Genomic DNA, 25,868 nt, shown 5'->3' on the forward strand with positions numbered 1-25,868 from the left:
TAAATTCTAATAAGGGTTGAAAATGTCTGCTTGCGATCGAAAACATTTTAATTCCATAAAATATTTCAGTATTTTCGCATTCTTTGATTGGCTTGAGCTGGCGAACACTGAAAGCGTTCAAAGCTTAGCCAATCAAAGAATACAATAGGATAAAAATATTTTACTGGAATAAATATTTACTTTCACGTGGATATTGCTTTAATTTTGTTTTCGTTTAAATGAATGTTTTTTTATCGAAAAAAGGTAAGTAAACAATTGATTTATCAACTGACTCATTTAATGTGGAAATATCTGGTAAAAGATAGAAGGAGTTTTCCGTAAATTAAAGCGAACATCACGTTTATTTCTGCAAATTTCTCGAAAATTTTGCAAATGATAGCGGAAAGCGCCGCTACCTTCGGACGACTTATGTTTCGGAAAATTCAATTTTTATGTTCTTAATATGGATTTGACCTATGGGTCTTTTCAGAAAATTTGACGCACTGACTAGACTAGCCATTAAATTCTAATATTATAATAGAACAAATTCATTAAAAATGTGGTGAAAAAATGAATTGTTCAAAGCTTGAGTCGTCCGAAGGTAGCGTGCTCTCCCCTAAATATTGTCTACACATTAGAAGCAATTTTTGTCAAAAATTGCCCTTTTTAAAAAAATTCTGACGTTTCTGTCTACAAGGATAGGGAAAATTTTATTTAAAAAGGCATTTTTTAAAGAAATTTCTACTAGTGTGTAGAGGCCTTTACAGAGAAAGTTTAAAAGTATAAAGCGAATACCTTGATCGAATAAGGGTAACTGTGCCAAATTGTGCCCTCTTTGGTTTAGTTGAGTAGATTGATTTTCCGATTTTCGTAAAAATTGTATCGATCTAAAGATCTTAAGGGGTTACATATGAATTTCCAAAGTCAAAAAACATGCTTTCTCTATTTTTAAAAGTAATTTTTGATCAATCTTGCATTTTTTACTGACCAAAATAGAATAATTTTAATTTACTTTATTTTAATTTTAATTTTAATTTTAATTTTAATTTATCCGTTAAAACTTTTCACTGGTAATAATCTCCTATCGGACAAATGATTTTAGCTGACGCGATGAGCTTTCCTTCTTGATCCATTCATATCAATCATTACACACTGCTGGGGTAAGTTATTGTTCAAAAACCTTGGGTTTAGTCCTCAAACCTGTGTTGAAATAGGGGGAAATGGGGCACCTTTGAAATTTGGAATTTTTCTACCATTTTTAAATAGAATTGAGCCATATCATAATGTAATTTAGCTTCTCAATCTGTTTTTGCAGCTAAATTATATCACGATAAGGCTCAATTTTATTTAAAAATATCTGAAAAATCCCAAGGTGCCCCGCTTTCAAAGGTGCCCCACTTCCCCCTACAGCACTTCCTGGCCCACGTGAAACTGCTACTTCACCCCTTTAAAAATCTACTTCGAAGCTCTGGTCTTTGGCTCCTGAATTCTTCTCCTTCTGATTCAAAACAGTCGTCAGTGTTCAAATTCATCATCAACGCATTCCGAGCTAACCCTTTTACCGACAATGACATTATTGCAGAATTATTTCACATATTATTTCAGAACGTTCAGAATCATTTTAATAGCCAATTATTATAAGCCGATATCAATTTTCTGTTTATTTATGTTTCATTCATTCGGTTATAAAAACTATGGGACACCATTATTTGGTTAACAAAAATTTAACTTAAAATTTTGAATAGGGATCTAAAGATTCGATAGTCATTAAAATTTGGTTGTCAAATATTTGATGATCAACATTTTGACTCAAAATTTTGAAAATTTAGTAATTGAATCCCAAAATGTTTATGACCAAATATTTGATTAATTCATAACTTATGTTCAAAAAAGATATTTGATGATGAAAATTTTAAATCAACATTTTGAATCAAAAATTTGTTTCTAAGCCTTCAATCAAAATTTTAGGGCTCAATAAACATCAAAAATATTGCACTCAATTATTTGGTGATTATATTGTTGAGTCAAAAGTGTAACGGCGTTATCACACTTGCACATTAAAATTTTAATGTGATTCACATTAATTATCGCTTGTGAGCGTCCAAATATGTTATTTGTGTCTTTGAGTCACTTAATATTTGGGTTTTTCCTATTTATTGATAAAGAAGTGGACTTGGCCTGCAAAAATAAGTTTAAATTTACCTAAAGCATAAATATTTTTCACATTAAAAAATTAAAGAGAAAATCGCATTAATTTTTCGCATTAATGCTATAAATCAATTTATATCAAATTTTGCGGGCCAAGTTTACCTTTTTATCAACAAATAGATCAAATTTTGATTATAAAATGATTCAAACACACAAATTACACATTTGGACTCTCACCAGCGACAATTAATGTGAATCATATTAAAATTTTAATGTGCAAGTGTGATAACACAGTTAAATTTGTTAAATTATATGAAAATAAATCGTGAAAATGATTTCCCTTTATAAAAAATAAATTTATCCAAATGCTTAAACAGATTTAAATTTTTGAGTCTAAATTTTTTACTCAAAATTTGAGTACCAAATGTTTGACCAACAAATTTTTGATGACCATTAAGTTCCGAAATGTCCATTCAAAATTAGAATAAAATTTTGAATTAAAATTTTGATTCTTGATTTGATTTTTGAAATTTTGTGTTTAATTTCAGACTCATAATTTTGACACCAAAATTTGCATCAAAAATTTAAAATAAAAAGGTGATTCAAGATTTTGGGCTCCATATTTGACTTCAAAATTTGAATCAATATTTTGATCACCAAATATCTGACTACCAAATTTTTGAGAGCCATCGGATCCCAAAAAGTTGATTTAAAATTTATTTTAATTAACACAACTAGCATTAACAATTATTAATTAACATTAGGGGGAGGTGGGGCTACTTTGAGCTATAGGGCTAGATTGCTATACGATTTTTCCTTTTATTTCTAAATGAAGCTGGATCTTACAATTATTTTATTTAGATCCACAATTAATTTGTGTATTCAAATTACATCATGTTAAAACCTAGTTTCCATTAGAAATATGCGAAAAAATCGTATAACAATGTAGCTCCACCTCCCCCTAACTAACATAATTTTGAGAGAATTATTTTGCTTAAAATTTTGAGACAACATTTTTGGAGTCAATGGTTGCCAAAAGTTTGGTAATCAAATATTTGATGATCAAAACTTCGAAACTCAAATAATATGATGATCAATATTTTGACTCAAAATTTTGACCTCCAAAATCTCCATCAAAATCCTGAATCAAAATATTAATCATTAATTTAGCAACCATCGATTCCAATTTTGATTTGAAATTTTGGAGTCAAAAGTTTTAGTCAAAATTTCGGACTCAATGATAGCCAAAAATTTGGTAATCAAATATTTGGTGATCAAAATTTTGGGATTCCATGGTCATGAAAAATTCAGTTGTCAAATATTTGTTCTGTTCCACTTGCACTACGAGACTAGGACCCAAATTTACCCATCGATTAATAGTTCTTTACAAGAATTTCCTTTCTGTGTGCCTTCGACAGGAACTGTCTTATTTTACAAGCTAAAAATAAATGTTCTTGAGGATCAGTCTGCGTCTATTTTGGCTTTTAGGGTGGAGTAAGCGCTTTTGGCCACTTTCAGCTTTTTTCGCAGTGGTTAGCACTTCCGTTTCCTTTTGACGATTTTTTTTAATAAGATCCTTCTAAATCTAACGACAATATTTTGAAAATATGCCAAAAATTATTTAAAAAAAAAAATATTTTTCAAAATACGTCCCCCTTTAAAATGCTCATTTTGTGAATTGCCTGAAATACACTCATTAATTTTCTGGTTATTTTACTTACTAAATAAATTTGTCACAAGTCCAATAACTTTTTACGATAAAACACCCTTATCAAGACAATTTCTTATAAACAATTTACTGGAAAAATTAAACATAACACAATTCCGAGAATATTTTTTATTTGTTGTATACATTTAAATAAAATTTATTGCATTTTATCTGGAATTATCTGGAAAATGAATCAACTTCTGCTGTGGAGAAAAATTGCCGAGCTCTCCTGAGGACTTCCTCAGCCAATTCATTGCTTCCATCCAGATAAGTTGGTGTAAATTCTCTGTAAGCGATGCAAACCCGACGCTGTTGGATGTCTTCCCGGAGCACAGAATGCTCCCATTGATACCTTGGGGATCCGTAGAGGACAATCAATGATCTCCTGGGCATGGGAATCCTCACGAGAATATCTTCAAATTGGGATTGAGCTAGGGGCGAGATTAAGTGTTTTTGGTAGGAATCCACGAGGAAAATGTTGTATCTCTTGGAATCACCGTTGTATGGAGCCAGAGTGAGGACTGAATCAGATAAACAGTTCACGGTAACGACCCTTTCTCCCCAGATCCAGCAGTCATCGATATGAGGATCAATAGAAGCTCCCCTGAGAGGATCATACTCCAGCGAACACTGTTCGATGGTTTGGTAAGCTTTCAGAAGGGGTACTGTGTTGAATCTCTCCTGGACAAACTGAGAAAAAGCCGGAAATCCGCGAAATTGTCCAGTTTGCAGCTTCATCTTCTTGAAATTTGTCTTTGGGCCAAAGTTTTGCTTCCTCCTTCCACTCTGGGAAATATCCCAAGGCATCCCATCGATTCCTCGCATCAGTCCAATTTCTTCCGACTCTGATATAAAGTCCGGAAGTACAAAAATCCCTGGGAAATCTAACCCATTCGAATGGTTGTCGTGATCTTTCAGTACCTCATCAACATCCCATCCGGGAACAAGTTTTTCGCATTTATAGCAAAAGACATACGGTTTTAGCTCCTGAAAAGAAAAACTTCTTTATTTATCTTGCTTTTTGTGGAAATCCTGAGCAGGAAATGTACGAATATTTACCTGATACTTTGCCATGAAATCTTTCTTATTTATCCCATATTCCTTTTCACAGAGCAAACAAGTTCGACATCCTTTACATCCACAAGGTCTTGGGTAGTCCATTTTCTTTGCTTTTCTTTAATGTCTCAGGATTTTCTGGAAAAATTCTGATTTTTGGAAGTACAAAAACAAAGAACATAACCTCAATCCAGCCTTCCCTAACCTAAAAAACATGACCGCTCGTGAAAAGATGCCTGAGGAAAACAAAGTTTTGGAGGGATTTGTGGTGAGTTCTGACAAGGATTCTTACTGATAATGAGATACTAATAAAGAGTAACTTTCAGAGCATCATAATCACAGTGCTTAATGGAGAAAAATGGGTTGATTCTTGCATGAAATCCATCCTTGAGCAAGAAGGTGATTGCATCCGAGAAGTGTCTGTTTTCGATGATTTCAGCACGGATAGGACAGTAGACAAGCTTCTGTCCTGGCTCCCTCAATTCTCTGAAAAATCTATAAAACTTATAGTGACAAATAATAGTTTTAAAAGCCCCAGAGGCGTGGGATTTGGTAGAAACAGAGCTATAGAAGCATCTTCTGGAGAATATCTCTGCTTCCTGGACATTGACGATGAGATGACCCCCTGCAGATGCGCTAAGCAGATAGAGGCGGCAAGAATGAACCCTCAAGCGGTAAGTGCCTTTACTTAAATTTCCTAGAAGCCCCTTTAGAAGTATTTTCCCCTCAAGATCGTTGGAGGGAAATTTTTCAGAAGTCCTCCTGGTTCCACAGAGAGATTTACAAAATGGGCTAATGAAATACCTCAAGATATGTTAAAAGTCCAAATTTACACTTCCCATGGGCCAACTGTGGTCATGCCAACGTGGTTCTTCCACAGAAGTGTGTTTCAGGCTGTGGGAGGATTTTCAGAAGATGGGAAAGGCACTCCTGAAGACTTGATCTTCTTCTATAAACACTTGGATCTGGGAGGGGATGTTATTAGAGTAGATGACATTGTCCTAAACTACAGATACCATGAAGAAGCCACGACTTTCTCAATCCATTGGTAAATTTATTGATAAATTTCGGGACGTTTTTGGGTTGATAGAAGAATCATTTTTAGGGAAACCATCTGGAAGCTCAGGATGAATCATTTGATGGACAATGTGTTGACCAAATATCCATGGAATTCTGGTTTTACGATTTGGAATGCTGGTAAGCAAGGGAAACGCTTTTACAGTGATCTTCCTGAATCTCTTAAGAAGCTGGTCAGATGCTTCTGTGATGTTGACAGCAAGAAGATTGGTAGGTGCTATCAATCTTACGATCCTGTGATGAGGAAAGGTGGACCAAAAATTCCAATAATCGACTTCAGGGAAGCTAAATCGCCGATTGTTGTTTGCATGAAAATTGTAAGTACCATCTTGGTATTCCTCTTGAATCCTTCAGTTCAGAGAATCCGCAAGCATATTTCCCTGAATCTTAAAGGATTCGTTTATCTCTCTTGATAATTCCTCTCCGACAATTTTCTGGGTATAGCATCTTTTTTAGAGGTCGGGTACTTAAAATCCTCCGAAAACTGTCTGGAATTGATATTTTGAACCATTTTTTTTCCTGATCAGGACGGAAAGAACTGGTAGGCCCGGTAGGCCGATTGATCTTAATTTCGAAGGACTTAATATCCAGATATTCCTTTAATTATTTTAGGGAGATGATATTAAGATTTAGGATCACACAGTTAGGTAATTCAGGAAAATTTTACAAACAAAATTTTACAAAAATCAGTGGGCTGATTTACCTGAATATAAAATAGCTTCCTTTTTTGATATTCTCTTGAGAGTTTTATGAATTTATTGTTGCAGGGTTAGGTATCAGGAACAGAAAATCATCATTAAACTGCCTGCATTTTATATTTTTTGCATTTTTCTCGAATTCTAACCGGGAACAATGGGTAACTCATTTCTGGAAACTCGACCCAATGTGGCCAGGGAATTCAAGGGGAACATAAATATTTTTCAGTGAACTTACGGGAACCCATATATTTTTGCAGGGAACTCAAAACCCCGATACATTTTTCCAGGGAACCTATATAACTTTTTCAGGAAACCTATACATTTGTTCCACGGAACCCTTACATTTATCAGGCAACCCATGTATTTTTTCCAGAGAACCCGAGGAACCCATACATTTTTCCAGGGAGCCCTCGAGAACCCATGTATTTTTTTACGGAACCTTAGAATCTCGTATATTTTTTTCAGGGAACCCTGACAACATATATATTTTTTTAGGGATCCCAGCGGGGAACCCTTGTATTAGGTGAGATTCTTAACAATCTCACCTACTATAATCCTAACAAAATTTCATGTCGTCCGATCGAGCTCAAACTTGGCCAAAACGTGTTTCAGCACTTCCTGATCACGAATATATATGTGGCTAATTTACGTTCCCGGCCGGCCGGCCGGCCGCTCTTTGGAGCTTAATAGCTCCTAAACTAAAAAAGATATCGACTTGCGGTTTTCGGCAAAGGTTATATATCGGGTGAAAATTGCAACTTGGTGCATTGACCCCCCACCCCCCACCCCTCCTTCCGCCATTTTGAAGACCCCCCTTTTTTTGTTTTCTCAATAGCTCAGCCCCTATGGCATCGAACGGGCTCAAATTTTAGTATGTTATAGCTGGGCCTTAGAGCTTTCCATCAATACCAAACTTAAGGTCCCCCGACCCCCCTGACCCAAGCTATAAGGGTCCAAAAAAAATTTCTTAAAATGGCCATAACTCCGGTTCTAATTGTCAGAATTTAAAAAGTGAGGGCTTTTTGGAAAGCTCTCGTGAAATGCCACTTCCCCTTCTAACATCGGAAGTTCATAAAACCACCGCTAGGGGCGCTATTATTAAAAAGAAAATTTTTAAATCTTAAAAGTTAAATAACTCAAAAATTCCATTGTGCATCGGGCTGAAATTTTAGTATGTTGTAGCCGTTGATTATACCTATCAAACAAAAAAAACCTTAAGTCGATCTAAAACCCCTGACCCGAGCTATAAGGGGTCAAAGTTCGAACATTGACCGGCCTCTATCTCCGGTTCTAACTAACATAGCGACCTAAATTTTACCTTTTTGGTTTCGTCTCGATGAGCACTTTCAGATGGAAGTTCAAAAATTCACCACATGTGGCGCTGTGATAGCGTCAAAATTCATCGAAATTCAAAGTCACTTTTCTCAAAAACGGCATTGTGCAAGTTAATGAAATTTTAGTATGTTGTAGTCCAGTCTAGGACGTTTCCAAAATGGTGCGTATGCGCGCTGTGGTTAAAACAGAACCGGAGATATGAGGGGTCAAAGTTCACGAAATTCAAAAAATCATATCTCCGGTTCTATGTGACCGATTTTGATGAATGAGGGCTTAAACGAAAGATCTCACCAAATGCTACAACTTTCTAGAATATTTGGACTTCTTGGGACCAACACCAGGGGCGCCACAGTCGAAAAACCATTTTCAATATCACATAACCTCAATTATCTCGACTGTCGCTAAACCGATTTTGATGATTACTTCAACATAATTGTAGAGGACATTTGTCTCTACATTTCGTCCATACATCATTTTCCGCTCAGACTACGCTATCACTCCGATTTTGCCGTTTAAGTGTGAAAAAAAAGATTTTTCCCATAATAACGCTTTGAAATCACTCAGATGCCAATTTGACTGCCTCTACTCCACAAAGACACTTAAAATAGGGTTTTAAATGGAAAGTCCCACAAAATACAACAATTCTTTGAAATAGTTGAAGCTCAACAAATGACTACTTGGGGCACTCTGGATGAAAAAACGAGTTAAGAAACAAAAAACCTCGCTTATCTTGGCTTCTGAGTAATCGATGAGTTCAAGTTCTACGGCAAAATTATAGAGAACATTCTGGTCTACATTTCACCCATATATCACTTTTCTATCAGTTCATCCAAATCCTTGATATTTTGGTTTAAATACAAAATTTGCATAATTTCACGAATTTGATTCAAGATAACTGAATGGCGTCTCCCAACTTCAGCTCTAAATCGAATTTGCATGCACTTCGAGCTAGCTCACGTTAAGAATCTCACCTACATAAGCCGGTTAGGATTATCTGTCCCTTTTTTTTCAGGGAACCCAGAAAGCCCATGTAATTGTTCAGGGAACCCGGAGAACCCATATATTTTTTTAGGGGCCTCAAAGAACCCATACGTTTTTCTAAGAAACCCGGAGAACCCTGGTATTTTTTCACAGAACCTTAGGAACTCATATATTTTTTCAGGGAACGCGGTGAACCCTTAAAATTTCTTTCAGGGAACCCGGAAAAATCTTGCAATGTTTTCAGGGACCCTGGAGAACCCTTGAATTGTTTTTTCTAAGTACCCCATGAGTTTTTTTTCATGGAACCCTGGGAACCCATACATTTTTCCAGGGAACCCTCGAGAACCCATGTATTTTTTCACGGAACCTTAGGAACACATTTTTTTCCAGGGAACCCGGAAAATCCATACATTTTTCTAAAGAACCCGGCGAGGAACCGTTGTATTTTTTCAGGAAACCCAGAAAGCCCACGTAATTGTTCAGGGAACCCGGAGAACCAATATATTATTTTAGCTACCTCAAGGAACTCATACGCTTTTCCAGGGAACGCGGAGAACCCTTGTATTTTTTTCACGGAACCTTAGGAGCCCATATATTTTTTCAGGGAACCCGGGTAACCCTTGTATTATTTTTTTTTTTCAAAGAACCTGGAGTACCCATGTATTTTTTCACGAAACCTTAGACTCATTTTTTTTTCCAGAGAACCCGAAAAACCCATACATTTTTCTAGGGAACCCGGCGAGGGACCCTTGTATTTTTTTCAGGAAGCCAGGGGAACCTATATATTTTTGTAGGGTCCTCAAGGAACCCGAAAGCCCGAAGAACCCTTGTATTTTTCACGGAACTTAGGAACCCATATATTTTTCTAGGGAACCCGAGGAACCCTTGTATTTTTTTTTCAAGGAACCCGAAAAACCCATACATTTTTCAAGGAAACCCGACGAGGAACCCTTATTTTTTAGGGAACCCAGAAAGCCCATGAATTGTACAGGGACCCCGGAGAACCCATATATTTTTTTAGGGACCTCAAGGAACCCATACGCTTTTCCAGGGAACGCGGAAAACCCTTGTATTTTTTTCACGGAACCTTAGGAGCCCATATATTTTTTCAGGGAACCCGGTGAAGTCTTGAAATTTCTTTCAGGAAACGCGGGAAACCCTTGCATTCTTTTCAGGGATCCTGGAGAACCCTTGTTTTTTTTTCAAAGAACCTGAAGAACCAATGTGTTTTTTTTTCATGGAACCCGGCGAACACATATATTTTTTCAGAGAGTCCGGAGAATCTATGTATTTTTTCACGCAATCTTAGGAACATATATTTTTCAGGGAAACCGGGGAACCCACACGTTTTTCTAGAGAACCCGGGGAACCGTTGTATTTTTTTAGGGAACCTGAAGAACCCTTGTATTTTTTTCAGAGAACCCGGGAAACCCATACATTTTTCAGGGAACTCAACGAGAACCCATACAGTTTCCAGGGAACTCGAAGAACCCTTGTATTTTTTCAGGAAACTCAGGGACCCCATGCTTTTCGCTGATGAACTCAAGGAACCCATTCATTTTTCTAGGGATCCCGGAGAATCCTTGTATTTTTTCATGGATCTCGGAGAACCCTTGTGTTTTTTTCAGGAAATCCGGGGTACACATCGCTCCTTGGAAATTAAAAGGGGCAAACTAATTTTCGGCCATTTTTCAGGAGACAGCATAAAACATTCAACTTTATGTCAATAAGTATATCTCAATTTAATGACTGAACAAAAACAATTTATTTCTTTTCTATTTGTATGAACACTAATATAAACATCGAAACTTTTATATTTTTATCTTTCAAAATATGTTTTTTTTAATGAGTTAGCTCCTTGTCGTTCTAAATAATGCGCAAATTTTGCTGGAATTAGAATGACAAGGGATCAACTTGCTTGAGTTAGTCCCCTGTTTCACAAAAATTTGAACGATGAATATATTTTGTGCCCCTTTACTTCAAACAAAATTATGCAATTAATCAAAAAGATTAAAATTTTGAAAAACTTTTCTAATAACGAAATTTAAATTCAATGACATATCATCTGAAAATTTATTAAATTGTCTTTCTAAGTGCATTAAAATCTCAAAATCGCAAAAAAGTGAGTTGACCCCTTGTAATTTCCGAGGAGCGACATGTATTCTTCTTCCAATAAACTCACGGGAAATCCGTATAATTTTTCAGGGAGGGCATAATTTTTTGGGGAACCATAAACTCGGGACACTTAAATTGTTTATGAATCACCCCTTGACCGGAAAGGAATCAACAGACAAAACCGTTTTAAACTTAAAGAACTTACTGAAAAAATCCCTGTGATCCTTTTCTGGATAAACCGGATGCATTTATTTGATCCTGGAAATTCTATTCGAATATCCTATCGAGAAATTTGAGAATGTACGGTTGCAGGATTCAGGATCATAGTCAAAATCTTCTGAAAGCTGACCAGTCTTTAATATTTCTTTTAAAATCTGGAAAGAAGACATCCTGGTAACCGATCTGAATATTGAAGAATTCCTTTTCCTGATACTACCCTGACTCCTGTCCAATTTCTGGATTTAGAATCTTACGATTAAGGATCAAGGTGCCAAAATCTCCTGAAATCTGAATTTCCTAAATATAGATTAAAGTACTTACCAGCTTCTTTCTAAGACAAAGAATGCATCCTCTCTACTTCCAGGACCTCACTGATGGTGTTTTTGAAGCCAACATTAAAAGTCTGAATCTCATGGAAGGAATTGATTACATTTTATTCTCATGAGGGTACAAAAAAAAAACCAAAAATAAGAATGTTCTGCATCAAGAACCTGCGTGCCAACTGTTAAAAATAATTAAATCATAAAAAATAAAAATAAAGATTCCTTGAGAGATTGAAGGAGGTAACTGAAAACTTCCTCCGCAATTGACTGAATATCTTCATGGTTTATCTTTTCATTTTCTCTCAAAAGTCAAAGAGGCCAACAATAGGGCAGTGATCGCTTCCCATTACGGGAGATCTAATGATACTGTCCACCACAGCAGGAGCCAGACGCTGCGACACAATGAAATAGTCAAGACGCCAGCCTACATTCTTGCTCCTGGCATTCATCATGTAGGTCCAGAAGGTGTAGGCTTTGGCTTGCTTCGGGTACAAATGACGAAATGTGTCCACAAAGCCAAGGCAGAAGAGTTTGGTCAAGCTGTCCCTTTCCTCTTGGGTGAAACCGGCATTTTTCTTGTTGGTCTTAGGATTTGCCAAATCTGAAAATTAGTAATTTTCATGAAATTTTGGAAACTTTTTGAAATATTTGAAAAAATAGATTTTCAGTCAAGAAATTTGTGAAATAACATAGGGGAAGAGCTCATAATTTTGGACAGTCTGCTTATAAGCATCGAAGTTCCAAGTTTGAAGTACGATATTTTCGATTCTAATTGACATTTCTTGTTACTCTCTTTTCAGAAGGGTTGTTTAGAAACTTAGCAAGCTATTTATCGTCTTATTTTTATTAAAATTAGTTTTAATACGTTTAAAAATGAATTGATAAGTAGAGGTGACCTTGGCTCTTATTTTGGACAACTTGTTTATTAATTTGTCCAACTTGACTGTAAATTTGGACAGCTAATCCGCCTCAATAGGATGCCCATTGTTCTTCATTTGATGAACCAATCTTACTAAGTCCTCTTCCTGTTCATGTAAGGGAAACGTAGAATGTCACAGAAGCCCGGAAACTTTCCATATCATTCATTAAAGTGAGTTGACTTCGATACTCCAAGTACGTGCAGATTCGCTCATTCCCTGACCTTTCCGGGAGCCTTTCAAGGCATTTCTCGCTACATCTCTTTCGTAGAGATGATGCTCCTTTGTTTCTCCAGGCATTTGTCCAACCTAGTCATCACAAAAGCTAAAACTTCACGAAATTTCGTGAGAAAAACACCTGTCCAAAATAAGAATCATCACCTCACTGGTGAATGTCTTAAAAAATTTCCCATTTTTCACATGAAAAATATAATTCACAAGGCAAATCTCACTTCAGGTCAAATGTACAAATCATCAGTAACGTGAATCAACACAATATTCAATGAATATTCAATAATATCACTCAAAAACAGCGAACAAACTTTGTTAGTACTTCACCAAAACTAAATAAGACTGAAGTAAGCCACGAAGTTCTGTCATATTTCTCGTAAGCAATTGCTCACACTGAATTTTCAACAAAGCAATTTCAACTCAAATCATATTCAAATTTTAACGTATTTAGTGTTAAAATCTTCCAAAAAGAACAAATATTTAGATAGAATTCATTATTCATCAAATATTGGAATAAAAATCCATCATTTTAATCAATTTATTTTTAGTGTCCAAAGTTATCCTCAAAGTGTCCAAAATAAGGAACTGGACAAAATTATGAGCATTTCCCCTAACCCCCGTATTGTTTTTTTTGTATTTAGTAATCAATAGATAAAAAAAAAAATAAAACTTGGAAACATGTTCACTTAGGGACGAGAGGGGTCTCGTGGGAGACTAGAAGTCAATATCCCTTACCGTTTGAACCATACACACGTAATAAATTTAGAAACGATTAACATTGTATAATACATTGCTCTCTCTTCCAGTTCAAGCAATAAAATCAATGAATTGGTAATGCTTGCTCTCAAATAAAGTGTGTCCACGATAAAATTGTTCCAAATGATTTGATATTTTAATGACAAATCTCACGAAATTCTCATCAAATTCTGATCATTTTTCACTGACTGAGAAACGAAATAATAATGGAAAAGAGAAGGGAACTGATCGTGTGTAACTAAAAAATCCTGGAATCAATTACGCGGACCTTGGAAAACTCACAAATATCTCACGCCAAACCGTCCGGAGGGTGATTCTTCGATTCCTCGACAGTAAAACCACTGCCCAGAAACCTGGATATGGAAAAAAATCTGGGTATTGGAGATATAGGTTTGGAGAAAAAGGTGATCATGAGCTACAAGAACAATCCTTCGACATCTGTGAGGGATATAGCTAAAAAACTTAAATGTTCTCTCTGTCTTGTGCACAAAATCAAATAGAGGAATGGAGTTAAGACTTTTGATGTGATTTTGCATTATTAAGAGGTTTTCATGAAATTTATAATAGCAATAATGAGCATATAAACTCAATATAAGTATGCAGATGAACAAAAAATCGTTGCATTTCAAACAATTTGCTACCCGAATTTCTCTCTAAATCGCTTGACATTTCGTTACCAAATGCCCGAATTTGAAAGAGTCTACTGTATATCTAATAAATCTACAAGGAATTAAAGTTTCAAAAAATATTTTTCTTTTTTTAATATTATGTAGACTTCATTTTTAAAGCATTATTCTTGGGAACAATTTTATCGTGGACACGCATAACAAGTACTTGTAATAATATACTTGTATTGATTTTAGGTCACGCCCCTTTTATTGCTTTTTTAAAATGCGACATTTTTCTTTATTCTTAAAACTGAAAATTTACTCAAAAAAGTCTTCTCTGTAATATGAGGAGTAAGCCCAAAGGGGCTCGCTCTCGAATGGAAAATAAGCCGCTCCTCTTTCATTTATTAAAGAAAATTAACTAAATATAGGATATAGTATAGTGAGAAAGGCCGAGCTTAATCGTTCGGCTAAGTTAACGGTTTTCAAAGCGGGGTTCATTCCTAATCTCACCTAGGGTAAATGTCCTAATTAAAAACCATTTCCAGACGCTTTAACTTTGCCAGAAGATTCAACACATTAAGTTCATATTTTTTTCTGAAGAGAATTACATAAATGTGCTCCTTGACTCTTCTAGAATGTTACTGTTTAGTGAAAATTCTTTAAATATGAAAAGGTCTTGGAAATTCTAATAAGTTTGAAAGCCGGCTTATTATTGCCGACTACCGTTTTAAATCCATTGTGAGTTATAATTCGGTAAATGTTGCAAAAGCACTATTGAGGCACTGAGAGAAATCTGAAAAAGTTAAAATAACATTCCGGAAATGTTTATTTTACTCTGCAGTATTGATCCGAAATCGGTGTAAATATTAGGCTTTTTAGGTGTATTAGGGGCTAAAGTTACCCTTTTTCATGTTAATTTTACAATAAGGTGTAAAATTAACAATAAAAAATGTTGATATATTTTTACACCTTATTATTAATCGTATCGAGACACTTTATTTGGTATTATAATGTAATCATTACAAGGTGCCCAGGAACGCCTTCCCCGTAGTGAATGCTTCATTTCGTGCTCCTGAAGGTTTGTGGGCAGAGACGGTGTATTTTATTACGTTTTATCACAGTGAAAAATGTCTTTTTCTCGACATTCAGTTGATTCAGATAGCACTGAAGTCACGAATTTGAGAATTTTGCAAAGCGTGGAATGTTTTTACACCCCTTTTTGTCCATAATGATGAAAAATAAACTGGCACCAAATGAAAAATTACTAACACTGACAAAAAAACGGGGGTGCGATTAACTTTTTTTTCCTCATGTCATAACTTTAACACTTTTTAGGTGTAAAAATATATCAATATTTTTTAATGTTAATTTTACACCTTTTTAAGTGTAAAATTAACATGAAAAAGGGTAACTTTAACCCCTAATACACCTAAAAAGCATAATATTTACACTGATTTCGGATGAATACTGCAGAGTAAAATAAACATTTCCGGAATGTTATTTTAACTTTTTCGGATTTCTCTCAGTGAAAGAACATCCCTTTAAAATATCCAATAAAACTTGTAGAGGGCGTAACCTGTTCTGTCACAAGTGAAATTTTCTAGGCATTTCCTCAGTAATTTATGGGGGGTATAACTTCCTCAGGGATGAATTATACTTCCCAGTAAATCTAGCTGTTTATTGTGTTAAAATTCAAAATTTCAAAAGGGGCGTGGCCTGAAAAGTGCCTGATCAAGAGGAACGTTATCCCTCCATTAAAATTAAAATCAAATGATCAATTTGATAATTTTACTTCATTTCCTGAAAATTAGGCTCTGAAATTTTGGAAATTTATGAAATTTAAGGAAACTTTGGATTTAATAAATATTTACAGAAGAATTATGATTTTGAACTTACCAATTTCTTGGTGAGCCACATTCATATCTCCGCAGATGATGACTGGTTTGTTCTGATCCAGTTTACTGACGAAAGCCTGAAACTTTTCGTCGAACCGGAGCCGTTTCGGCAGTGTCACGAGACCGCGTCCCGCATTTGGCACATACACGCAGACCAGGTAGAATTTCTCGAATTCTGCCGTGCAGACGCGACCGTCCTCATCCAATTCGGCATCCCCAATGCCGTATGTCACGTTCATTGGCATTGCCTTGGAATAGATGGCCACGCCCGCGTAGCCACCGTGACAGAGCCAATAGGGATGGTATCCCTTGACACGTGCCTCTGGCGGCATGTCATCACTCTTGCATTTGATCTCCTGCAAACAGAAGATGTCCGGCTTCTCATGCTCAACGTACTCCAAACCTCCCTTGGTGATCCACGCCCGCATTCCCGAAACATTCCAACTGGCTATCTTCAGCTTAAATGCCTTCTCGTGGCTAAAGTCAATTTTTGAGTAGTCCGTCGATGTTGCATTGCTTCTTGGCTTAGCAGTCTTTTTCTTCACCTCAACTTCCGGTTCTTCTGCCTCCTTCTCCACTCCATTCTCCTCGCCTACGAACAAAATTTTTTGTGCTTTTTCTTCTTTCGATCAAAGTTGAAAATCTTCAAAACAGAAATTGAGGGAGGAACAAAAGGAACAGAGGCAACACAGAAATTTACCCATTTTTTTTTCATCGTGCACATAGAGTAAATAATTGATCATTTTGAGATTGTTTTTCGACCACCCGGATAATGTGTCTGAAAGAAATAAAAACTTTTTTGTAACTTGTTCTTTTTTGGTTTTTTTTTAAAGATTAATAAATTTTGTAAAATCAATTATTTACCCTTTGAGCGACATTTTCCTCCACAACAAAAATGTGTTGAGCATACAAATAATTTCCAGAAAAAATTGAAGTAATGCTCTTTCTCTTTCACACAAACACATAAAACATTGTTTTTCAAAAAAAAGGACAATTTTCAGGGAATTTTTCGAATTACCCATATTTGCTGCGATTTTTGCTTTTAAATTTTGATTATCGAAAAATAAAATACACCATTAGAAAACAACACCGCGACCCTTAGCATTACCAGACATATAAAAATTTTTTAATCAAAATTTAAAAAAGAAAATTATGACTTTTACATATTTATTCACTTACAAAATTTTAATATTGTTTTTTTTTCAAAGTTGTACATATAAAAGAGACTTGTTTCCCTAAAGAAATACAATTCAGATAATTCAACTATTAAAAATAATGAATATTACGGTTAAGAATGAAATTAATCATATTTTTCAGAGCGTTTCAAGAAGCCTTGAATTTTTCATTATTTCAAATAGCTCCAATCTTTCATTTTCCGAAAAGTCAATCAATTGAAAAAAAAATTAAATATTTTTTTCAAGCATATTCTATAATATTCCTGACACTTTAAATTTACTGAGAAACTAGAAAAAAAATTAAGAAAAAAAAATTAAGAAAAAAAACAAAATGTACTTTCAGGGAAGTGTGTTAATAGGGGGAGGCTTTGAACTTTCGCACACAAAAATGATGTTCAAGTTCAGTGATTTTTTCTGACTACCATGCAAACCGTATGGATTCTCCAACTATGCCAAAAAAATGTCTTACTTATAAGATTCATAATCCCACCAAACAAAATCCCAGGAAATCCTTAGATTTTCCTCCAGAGGAAAATGAAAATTTAATGGCGATTTGTCCGATAGATGAATCAAGTTTCTATTATCGCACACGATTCACGCCATCATTGAACACCCCATTTTCACCGTAAATTTTGCACCGGACACTAAAAGTTGCACATCATTGTTTAAAGGGAACTCTAATCTACTTGATTAAACCATTTTTATAAGGAATAAAACATTTTAATATCACTTTTTTGGAACTTTTCTGAGAGATGTTTTATTGACATTAAAAACCATTTTTTTGCTTGATTCTACGAGAATTTCACTCCGGAAACGGTTAAATCTGATGAATACTTTCCTGAAAAGTCCAAATATCACTAAATTTACACGAATCAATAAGTTTTTAAAGCTAAAAATTGACTAAAACTCTGCAAGCGAGAAGACCACACAAGATTCCACCATTCCTCCACGGAGCCGGATATGCACAAAAACGTTTGAATGCGCATCATTGAAGATTTCTCTGTTCCTGCAGCTGCAGGAATCGGGATTTAGCACAGATATTGAGCTTCAGCAGGTGAACAAGCTAAAATTTTCACAAAACATCTTCTTACGGACAATTTCTTTTCTTTGTCATGCAAAACAACACAATAGTGAGGTTATGTCAAAGATTGTCAAAAAGCAGTTGTAAACTGTATGAGCTTATTGCAGATGTGATTCTTTCATTGCACATTCAGTTTGTGCAAGCTTGAAAAATATTTTTATATCAAAGAAATGCAAAATTGCATAATAATTACTCAACTGCAGCCTATTTGAGTCAAATTACTTCTTGTTTATCAACTTTACGATTTTTAAGTTTTCCTTTTTAGTGGTGGATCAAATCGGTAGATTACAATAGATGTGAATATGAAGGATCGCATCTAAAATGAAGTTTCTTGGAAAATGTAAGAGAAGCCTGTCTTCTATGTGCGATCGATGAATCTGAGTCAAGTTTGTGAATTTTCTTCCACCCACAAAAAGTGCCTGTTCAGCCTAAAAGATTTTTACTTAAATCTGATTCCTAATAACCCTTCTACCCTCTGTGATAGTAGTTTTTCAGAAAAGTGATATTAATTCTGCACAATCGTATGAAATATTGCACAGCAAAATTACAGTTTTGGACCTGTTTTTAATTTTTGTTTCCTAAAACTAGGGGAAAAGGATTAGACTCCCAATTTTTTTAGGAAAGGTGTGATTTAAGACTAGCTACTAAAATATATAGCCATCAGTGAAAGTTATAAAGTAATACCGGAGAAATTCGAAGTGTCCGATGGTAGCGTATGTGCGAAACATCAAAGCCTCCCCCTACATAGAAAGAAAAAGAAAAGGAATTCTTACTCTTTAAGTTATTACTTCGAAATTGGGAGGGTTTTTTGGACATCCTGACCCTGAAACAAAAACTATTTACCACTTGTCTTGGTCGCTGCCTTCTTCTTGCCGCGTTTCGGTGGACTCTTGGCTTTGTCAGCTTCTCGATGAAAAGGCAGGGAATGAAAAGGAATTGAAAAGATTCTATTAGGGTCAGTTTTGTAAATGCATAGTTTTTTTCTTTAATTTTAATCTTTAAATTTTAAAATTTTCGTAAAATCGTTTTTAATAAAAACGTAATAGTTTTATTGATGAAAGTTTTTTAAATATAAGTTTAATTTCTGTTTTAAGAGAAAATGTTTAAAATTATGACACTGAGGAAAAAAAGAGGGTGCGATTAACTTTTTTTCCTCATAACTTTAACACTTTTCAGGTGTAAAAATATATCAACATTTTTTAATGTTAATTTTACACCTTTTGAGGGTAAAATCAACATGAAAAAAGGATAACTTTAACCCCCAATACACCTAAAAAGAGTAATATTTAAATCGATTTCGGATCAATACTGCAGGGTAAAATTAACATTTCCGGAATGTTATTTTAACTTTTGCGGATTTCTCTCAGTGATATGCAAAAAGAAGTCATTTTAAAAATTAAATCCAATATTATTTAAAATTTTTATAATGGAAATTTGAGACATTTTAGGAAGTTCACATGCGTTCCCAGATAAAATTGAAGAATGCCTGTCTAATTCCTGAAATAATGCCAATTATCTCAGACAACACACCAATTTTCTTTTATCCTAGACACTTTCTCCTCTTGTTGATATAGAAGAAACTAATCGGTGAGAGATATGGTCTTCTGATCCACGGTGACACCCCCATAAGTCTATATCTCAAATTTTAGTATGTTATGGCTGGGCCTAACAGCTTTCGATCAATACCAAACTTAAGGTACTCCGACCACCCTGACCCGAGCTAGAAGGGGTCAAAAATTCAATTGTCGAATGGACATATCTTCAGTTCTAATTAGAGTAAGAGTGCCAAATTTCGGCATAGTTGCATGCAAGCGTCAAAGTCTAAAGTTTGAAATGTAATATTTTAAATTCAAATTGATTCTTTTATTCTTTCTTATTAAAAGTGTTGCTTGAAACCTTGTAAAGAGTTTACCGTTTTTATTTACTCTAAAACCATTCTTAATACATTTTAAAATGAATAAAAATATAGATATAGCTTTGGTGCCCTATTTCGGCCACCTTCATTCTCATAATTTCTTGCCTTTCGGGAATTCTTCCAATATCGTTTTCACGTCATCTCGTTTGTCGAAGCTACATTTTTTGTTATCCTTTTGCATTGTATAATCTCTAGTAAAATCTAAAAGTTCATGGAAATTCGAGGAACAAAAAAGGTGGCCGAAATTGCAAGCTGGCCGGAATTTGGCACACTTACTCTATCGGAATCTCAAAAATTTTGGTGTTTTGGAAAGCTCTCGTCAGATTAATCGAAAAATCGATTTTCGATTAATCGATCTCGAATATTTCAAAAACTAGACGATGCTTTTTCTTTAAATTTTAGTATGTTGTAGCTGAGGTCGGAACCTTTCCAACGGTGGGTCGCACTCCTCCCTCGATGTTCCCTGACCTGAGCTATAACCAAAAATGTCTTGACCGGACTGCATTTATGGTGTTTATGAAGGGATTTCGATGAAATTTTAGCATATATTGTATCCGAGAGCAAGATCTTTCTAACAATAGGTCGTATCCGTCTCTACACCAACCTATTATACCCCGACCCTTAGGTCCTTGACACGCTTAGGACTTAAGCCGAGAGACGGCTTAGTGGAAAATGATAGAAATGTGGTTTAATCATTATTTCGAATACAAAGCCGTTTCTCGGCTAATCCTCAAGACCCTTACTATATCCATATGGACCGGACTCTATCTCTTATGTTTATTAACCGATTCCAATGAACTTTTTTTTGTTTTGTTAGCCTTCCCCACTCAGACTATTTAAAATAGAAAATGACCAGTGATAAACCCAGATAAGCTTATGGTAGCTGAGATTCTTTACAGGCGACCTCGAAATGCGTGGAACTCGGAGTGTTGGCTTGGTAAAGAATCGCGTCGAGCAAATTTAATCCATCTTGATAGCCGAGAACCGTTTGCTCGATGTGATTCTTTACCCCCAAAATTCAATTCACAATCGAATTTTCCGGTTTTCCTCGAAAACAGCTGAAGTAGGGGAGACTGGGGCAAAATTTGTCAATTCTAAAATTTTAAAATTCGATATCTTCCAAAAGAAATGAGACCGAAGCTTCAAATTTTTATCATAGATTGCTTTCATAAATCTCAATAAACGTCAAAGGTTTTAAGGAATTCGAGCAAGGAATATAGAAAATAAAAAAATATATTGAAATTTTGAGCCTTGTTCTTAAAATATTTCCCCTTCAGGAGATATCAATTTTCAACAACTTACTTTCCGAAATTGATGCATTATAGTGTGTCTTTGCTGTATAATTTGGATATCCTGAACACGAATCTTTTGTCTGTTTGCGAATTTTTCAGTGATTTTCCTTCAGATTTGGCTTTATCAAAAATTAGCACGCGGGGTGAAATTTGCCATAGAACGCATATGGGGCAATAATTGTCAAAAAACGAATAATTCCGACACTTCACATGGAGAAAAGGCACATCCAGTCACTGTTTCTGATTAGACTGCAGACGATTTCTGAGGTAACACAATTCCAACAAGAAGAGATCAAATATGATTTTTGGAAACATTTCTAACACTCCCAACATCACAAATGTGTTTTTAAGGCTCAATTTTTTCTGAAGGTCAATAAACACAAAGAGAGAAGAGAAGAGAAGGCGAAGACAATTTTCTTGCCAACAACAGCTTTTGGAAAATAACTTAAAAAACACATTTCTCGTTTAGATAATAAGAAATGGTCTGCATAAAGTTATAAATTTCCTATCAAAATATCTCAATTGGATATTACTTTGATTCACGAGAACTCGTATCAAAACGAAAGAAAATAACAAAAAAATACCCCACGTCTGACAAAATTTACCCCAGTTGTTTTGAGAATTTCCACGAAATCATCTTTTAGAAAAAGTCTCGAAAAGCGCATTTCCTTTTGAGTTAGAGCAAAATAACTTCGGAAAAGTTGTAGGACGGTAAATTTCCTATAAGAATATGCTAAAGTAGACTCTCGCAAATTCGGCTCTTTTAAGATCGGGCTACTTTTTAATTCGGGCAGCAGTTACATTTGAAAGAAGTTTGTTGTCATTTTTCAAGTTTGATTGTGATTATCAATTAAATCAAATATGCTCAAATTTGGCATGGTTTGTCTTAGTTTTGATGTGATTTTGCATTACTGAGGGATTTTCATGCAATTTACGTCATGAGTGTGTAAACTCAATATCTATATACTATATGTACTTGAATAAAAAGTCGTTGCATTGAAAAAAGGTTTGTCGCCCGAATTTCTGTCTAATTCGGCTGACATTTCGGTCCCATATGCCCGAATTTGAGAGAGTCTACTGTAAATACAAATCACTGAGATTCTCTGATAAATTGTGAAAAAATAAAATAGCCGTTTTGACAAATTTTGCCCAGCCTCCCTTAACTTCTTTCAATTTTCGAATTAGGTTTGGAGGTAGGCGGTAGTTCATGCAAACATTTCGTCAATAGACACATAATAATATTCAAAAAAAAAAAAAAATCGACATGAGCCCAAATAGAAGTAGATTTTGATTCTCCAATAGTGTCTTGGATAAAAGGTAAATGGAACTCTATTTGCACAAAAAGTCGTTGAAGTTCGAAGAATTCAAATTCAATTTCGAATTTTCATACTAAATTTTCGAACAAGGTCGGGAAAATTTATCAAATATCACACTAAAAAGCTGGCAAAAGAGTTACTCAGTGATTATGGAGTGATTAAATAATGGGACAAGAACAGTAAGCGTCGTTGTTCTGTTTTTTCCTCACTCACAACATTGTGAAGAACGTCACATTTTGACACTTTGAGCACTTTAAAATTCAAACAAGATGTACATAAGCCACCGTGCGGAATTATCAAAAAGTCAGAAAGTCTCTTTTTTGGATCTCCAAATAGATTTTCGAATTTTTCAAGATCTACTTCTGTACGGAAAGAATGCATTTTCGAAGGTTAAACTTAAGTCCAGTAGGGGAATTCTGTAATTTTCGTGGCATTGTCACGTGTGAGTTCAAAACCTGACAATGCCATTCGCGCTTTCTTTTGTCATATCATATGAGTTCGAAAATGCAATTCATTGATTTTTTAATGAAATCCCTTTATTTCATGATTTTATGAAAATACAGTGCGTCTTGGTTGATTTGTTTAACAAAATTCATTGTCATTTGAATTGCCAGAAATCTCAAATATGTGACTTCTGAAAATGCCACGTGAGCTGAAATGGCAAAGTCACGGCTACAGAATCGCATTTTCGAAAAAGCTCTCCTAAGATTCGAACCCAATTTGTCATATGGCATTGCCAGAGCGTTACAGAATTCCCCTCCAGGGGCCCATCAAGCCTAATAAAAAGTGAAGATATTTTTCACTGCAGATATTGCACTGTGACTTAAAGAAATTTCCTCGTAGTTCTTGTATTATTTCGGCGAGCATTATGAAAAATGTATTTTTAGATAGCTTTTAATGCACAATTTCGAAATATAACAGATTGATAAGTCAATTTTCTTTAGGAAAAAACTTGCCAATAGTCTTCAGTGCCTCTATGCAAAAACGTATGGAAAAATCAAATGTCGAGAGGCCCCTGGAGGGGAATTCTGTAACACTCTGGCAATGCCATATGACAAATTGGGTTTGAATCTTAGGAGAGCTTTTTCGAAAATGCGATTCTGTAGCCGTGACTTTGCCATGTCAGCTCACGTGGCATTTTCAGAAGTCACATATCTGAGATTTCTGGCAATTCAAATGACAATGAATTTTGTTAAAGAAATCAACCAAGACGTACTGTATTTTCATAAAATCATCAAATAAAGGGATTTCAATAAAAAATCAATTAATTGCATTTTCGAACTCATGATATGACAAAAAAAAGCTCGAATGGCATTGTCAGCTTTCGAACTCACGCGTGACAATGCCACGAAAATTACAAAATTCCTCTACTGGTTAAGTCACTTTTTAGGTCCGGGAGGACCCATTTCTCAACCGATTTGCTTGAATTTGCGGCAGGTAAACGGAAAGTAAAACTGAAGAAACTTTCGTGAACGAAAAGCCTCGCGAAAAATTCAAGGAGATCTCTATCTCTTGAGTTCGAGCGTTCCGCAAAGGTGAAACACTTCACAATTTACCAAAAAAAAAAAAAACTATAAAATCCTAAAATCTTAAAAAGGAGAATAACTTTTAAAATATATATAAATGATTTTAAGTTAAAATTTATTATATATTTTTTTTTAATATCAATTTTAACGTATTTTACTCAAAATTTTATTTATTATTGACTAGATCTTGCATAGATTTTCTAATACAGGGGCAGATTCCCCAGGAAATGCTATTTTATTGCGGATGATTTGTAAAAAAAATCTAATTCTATCAATAGCTAATCTGCCCCGGTCTCCCCTAACTTTTAAATAGTTAAAAAATAAAATACAGGGTGCTTTTATGGGACTTTTTCACCCTTTTCGCCCTGTTATTAACCCCTTGGACAAAAGAAAATGAAGTTACCCTGAAAAGGAAGGAGACTTACCTGGTGCTTTGGCGGCCGATCTGCCCTTCTTGGCCTTTGGCGGGGAACTGGTGGAATCTGCGTTGTTCTCTTCAACCGGAGCAGCGGCTCTCTTGCCCCGCCCAGCTTTGGGGGTTTCTGGCTTTGGGGCCTCTTCCTCGGGCACCGCCTTCTTCCTGCCCCTGCCCCCAGCCTTGGCTCCTGCCCCATTGGCCACTGGAGATTTTGCGGACTTTGCAGCCGTTTTCTTGGTAGCTCCTCGCTTCTTCGGGGATGCTTTGGCCTTCTTGGGAGTGGCATCTACTTCAGCGCCCTCTTCCTTGCGGGCTTTCTTAGCTGGACTTGTATCTTCTGGTGCTGGAGGATCAGCCTTCTTTTTGCCTCCACGTCCCCTCTTTGGGGCCCCATCTTCGGGTTCTGCAGCCTTTTTCGGGCTACCCTTCTTCACTGGACTGGCTTTCTTTGTCTCTGGCTCTTCGGCACCTCGTTTCCCGCGCTTCTTCTTCTCCACCGGTGCCTCTGAAGAACTCTGCGCTGGTTCTACAGCCACCTCAGCTTTCTTTGCTCCCTTCCTTGGTGCCATGTGAATTAATTGCGAATTCCTTAAAAGGAAATTCGAGAAAAATGCATTTTTAGAGATTTATGCTTTTGTCCGGGGAAGCCGCCGGAAAGCGTCCCCAAGCCAAACGCGGCTTCCGTAAAAAAGCCGGCAAAATATGGAGAAAATACTGAGGAAAATCATCCTAAAAACCAGCTCAAGGTGGAAAAAAGCTCCAGTTGGGGCTGTTTTCCACCGTTGTGAGAGGGGCAAATGGAAGAAAATTGAAAAAATTTCGAACTAACCCGAAGAAAAATGTCCGTGAATTTCCTGCAAAGCTTGCTGCGTTTTTCTCACTACAAAAACCACGCTCACTGAGCTTTTCCGGGTGGCTTTTTCGCACAAACTACACAAAAGGGGGAATTTCTGGGGTGTCAACTAGTGCCTGAGATTGAGAAATGTTGCTTGGTAATACCACGAGGATGGAAATTCCGCAAAAACTCGAGGGTTTGTCGCGAAAACTATGACTGGATGCGTTGCGTTTCTGGAAAGCCAAAATCGCAAAATATGAC

At 35.7% G+C, this 25,868-nt stretch overlaps 3 protein-coding genes across 3 annotated transcripts; 1 reads left to right on the top strand and 2 right to left on the bottom strand.

Moving 5' to 3' along the window:
* Positions 1-3,948: 3,948 nt before the first annotated feature.
* On the bottom strand, positions 3,949-4,996 carry LOC129807935 (alpha-ketoglutarate-dependent dioxygenase alkB homolog 4). Its single transcript, XM_055857547.1, has 2 exons — positions 4,895-4,996; positions 3,949-4,822 (listed from the first exon to the last, which is right to left on the bottom strand). Exons 1-2 carry the CDS (start codon positions 4,994-4,996, stop codon positions 4,013-4,015), a joined length of 912 nt encoding a protein of 303 aa, XP_055713522.1. The 3' UTR covers positions 3,949-4,012.
* Positions 4,997-5,059: 63 nt separating this feature from the next.
* On the top strand, positions 5,060-11,911 carry LOC129807934 (UDP-GlcNAc:betaGal beta-1,3-N-acetylglucosaminyltransferase-like protein 1). Its single transcript, XM_055857546.1, has 5 exons — positions 5,060-5,159; positions 5,218-5,565; positions 5,623-5,939; positions 5,997-6,285; positions 11,681-11,911. The coding sequence occupies exons 1-5, from the start codon at positions 5,106-5,108 to the stop codon at positions 11,759-11,761; spliced, it is 1,089 nt and encodes a 362-aa protein (XP_055713521.1). The 5' UTR covers positions 5,060-5,105; the 3' UTR covers positions 11,762-11,911.
* Positions 11,727-25,868, bottom strand: LOC129807933 (DNA-(apurinic or apyrimidinic site) endonuclease). Its single transcript, XM_055857545.1, has 5 exons — positions 25,602-25,868; positions 24,780-25,360; positions 19,149-19,208; positions 16,051-16,641; positions 11,727-12,240 (listed from the first exon to the last, which is right to left on the bottom strand). Exons 2-5 carry the CDS (start codon positions 25,339-25,341, stop codon positions 11,942-11,944), a joined length of 1,512 nt encoding a protein of 503 aa, XP_055713520.1. The 5' UTR covers positions 25,342-25,360; positions 25,602-25,868; the 3' UTR covers positions 11,727-11,941.

The sequence above is a fragment of the Phlebotomus papatasi genome, chromosome 3 (genome assembly GCF_024763615.1).
Source record: "Phlebotomus papatasi isolate M1 chromosome 3, Ppap_2.1, whole genome shotgun sequence".
NCBI lineage: Eukaryota > Metazoa > Arthropoda > Insecta > Diptera > Psychodidae > Phlebotomus > Phlebotomus papatasi.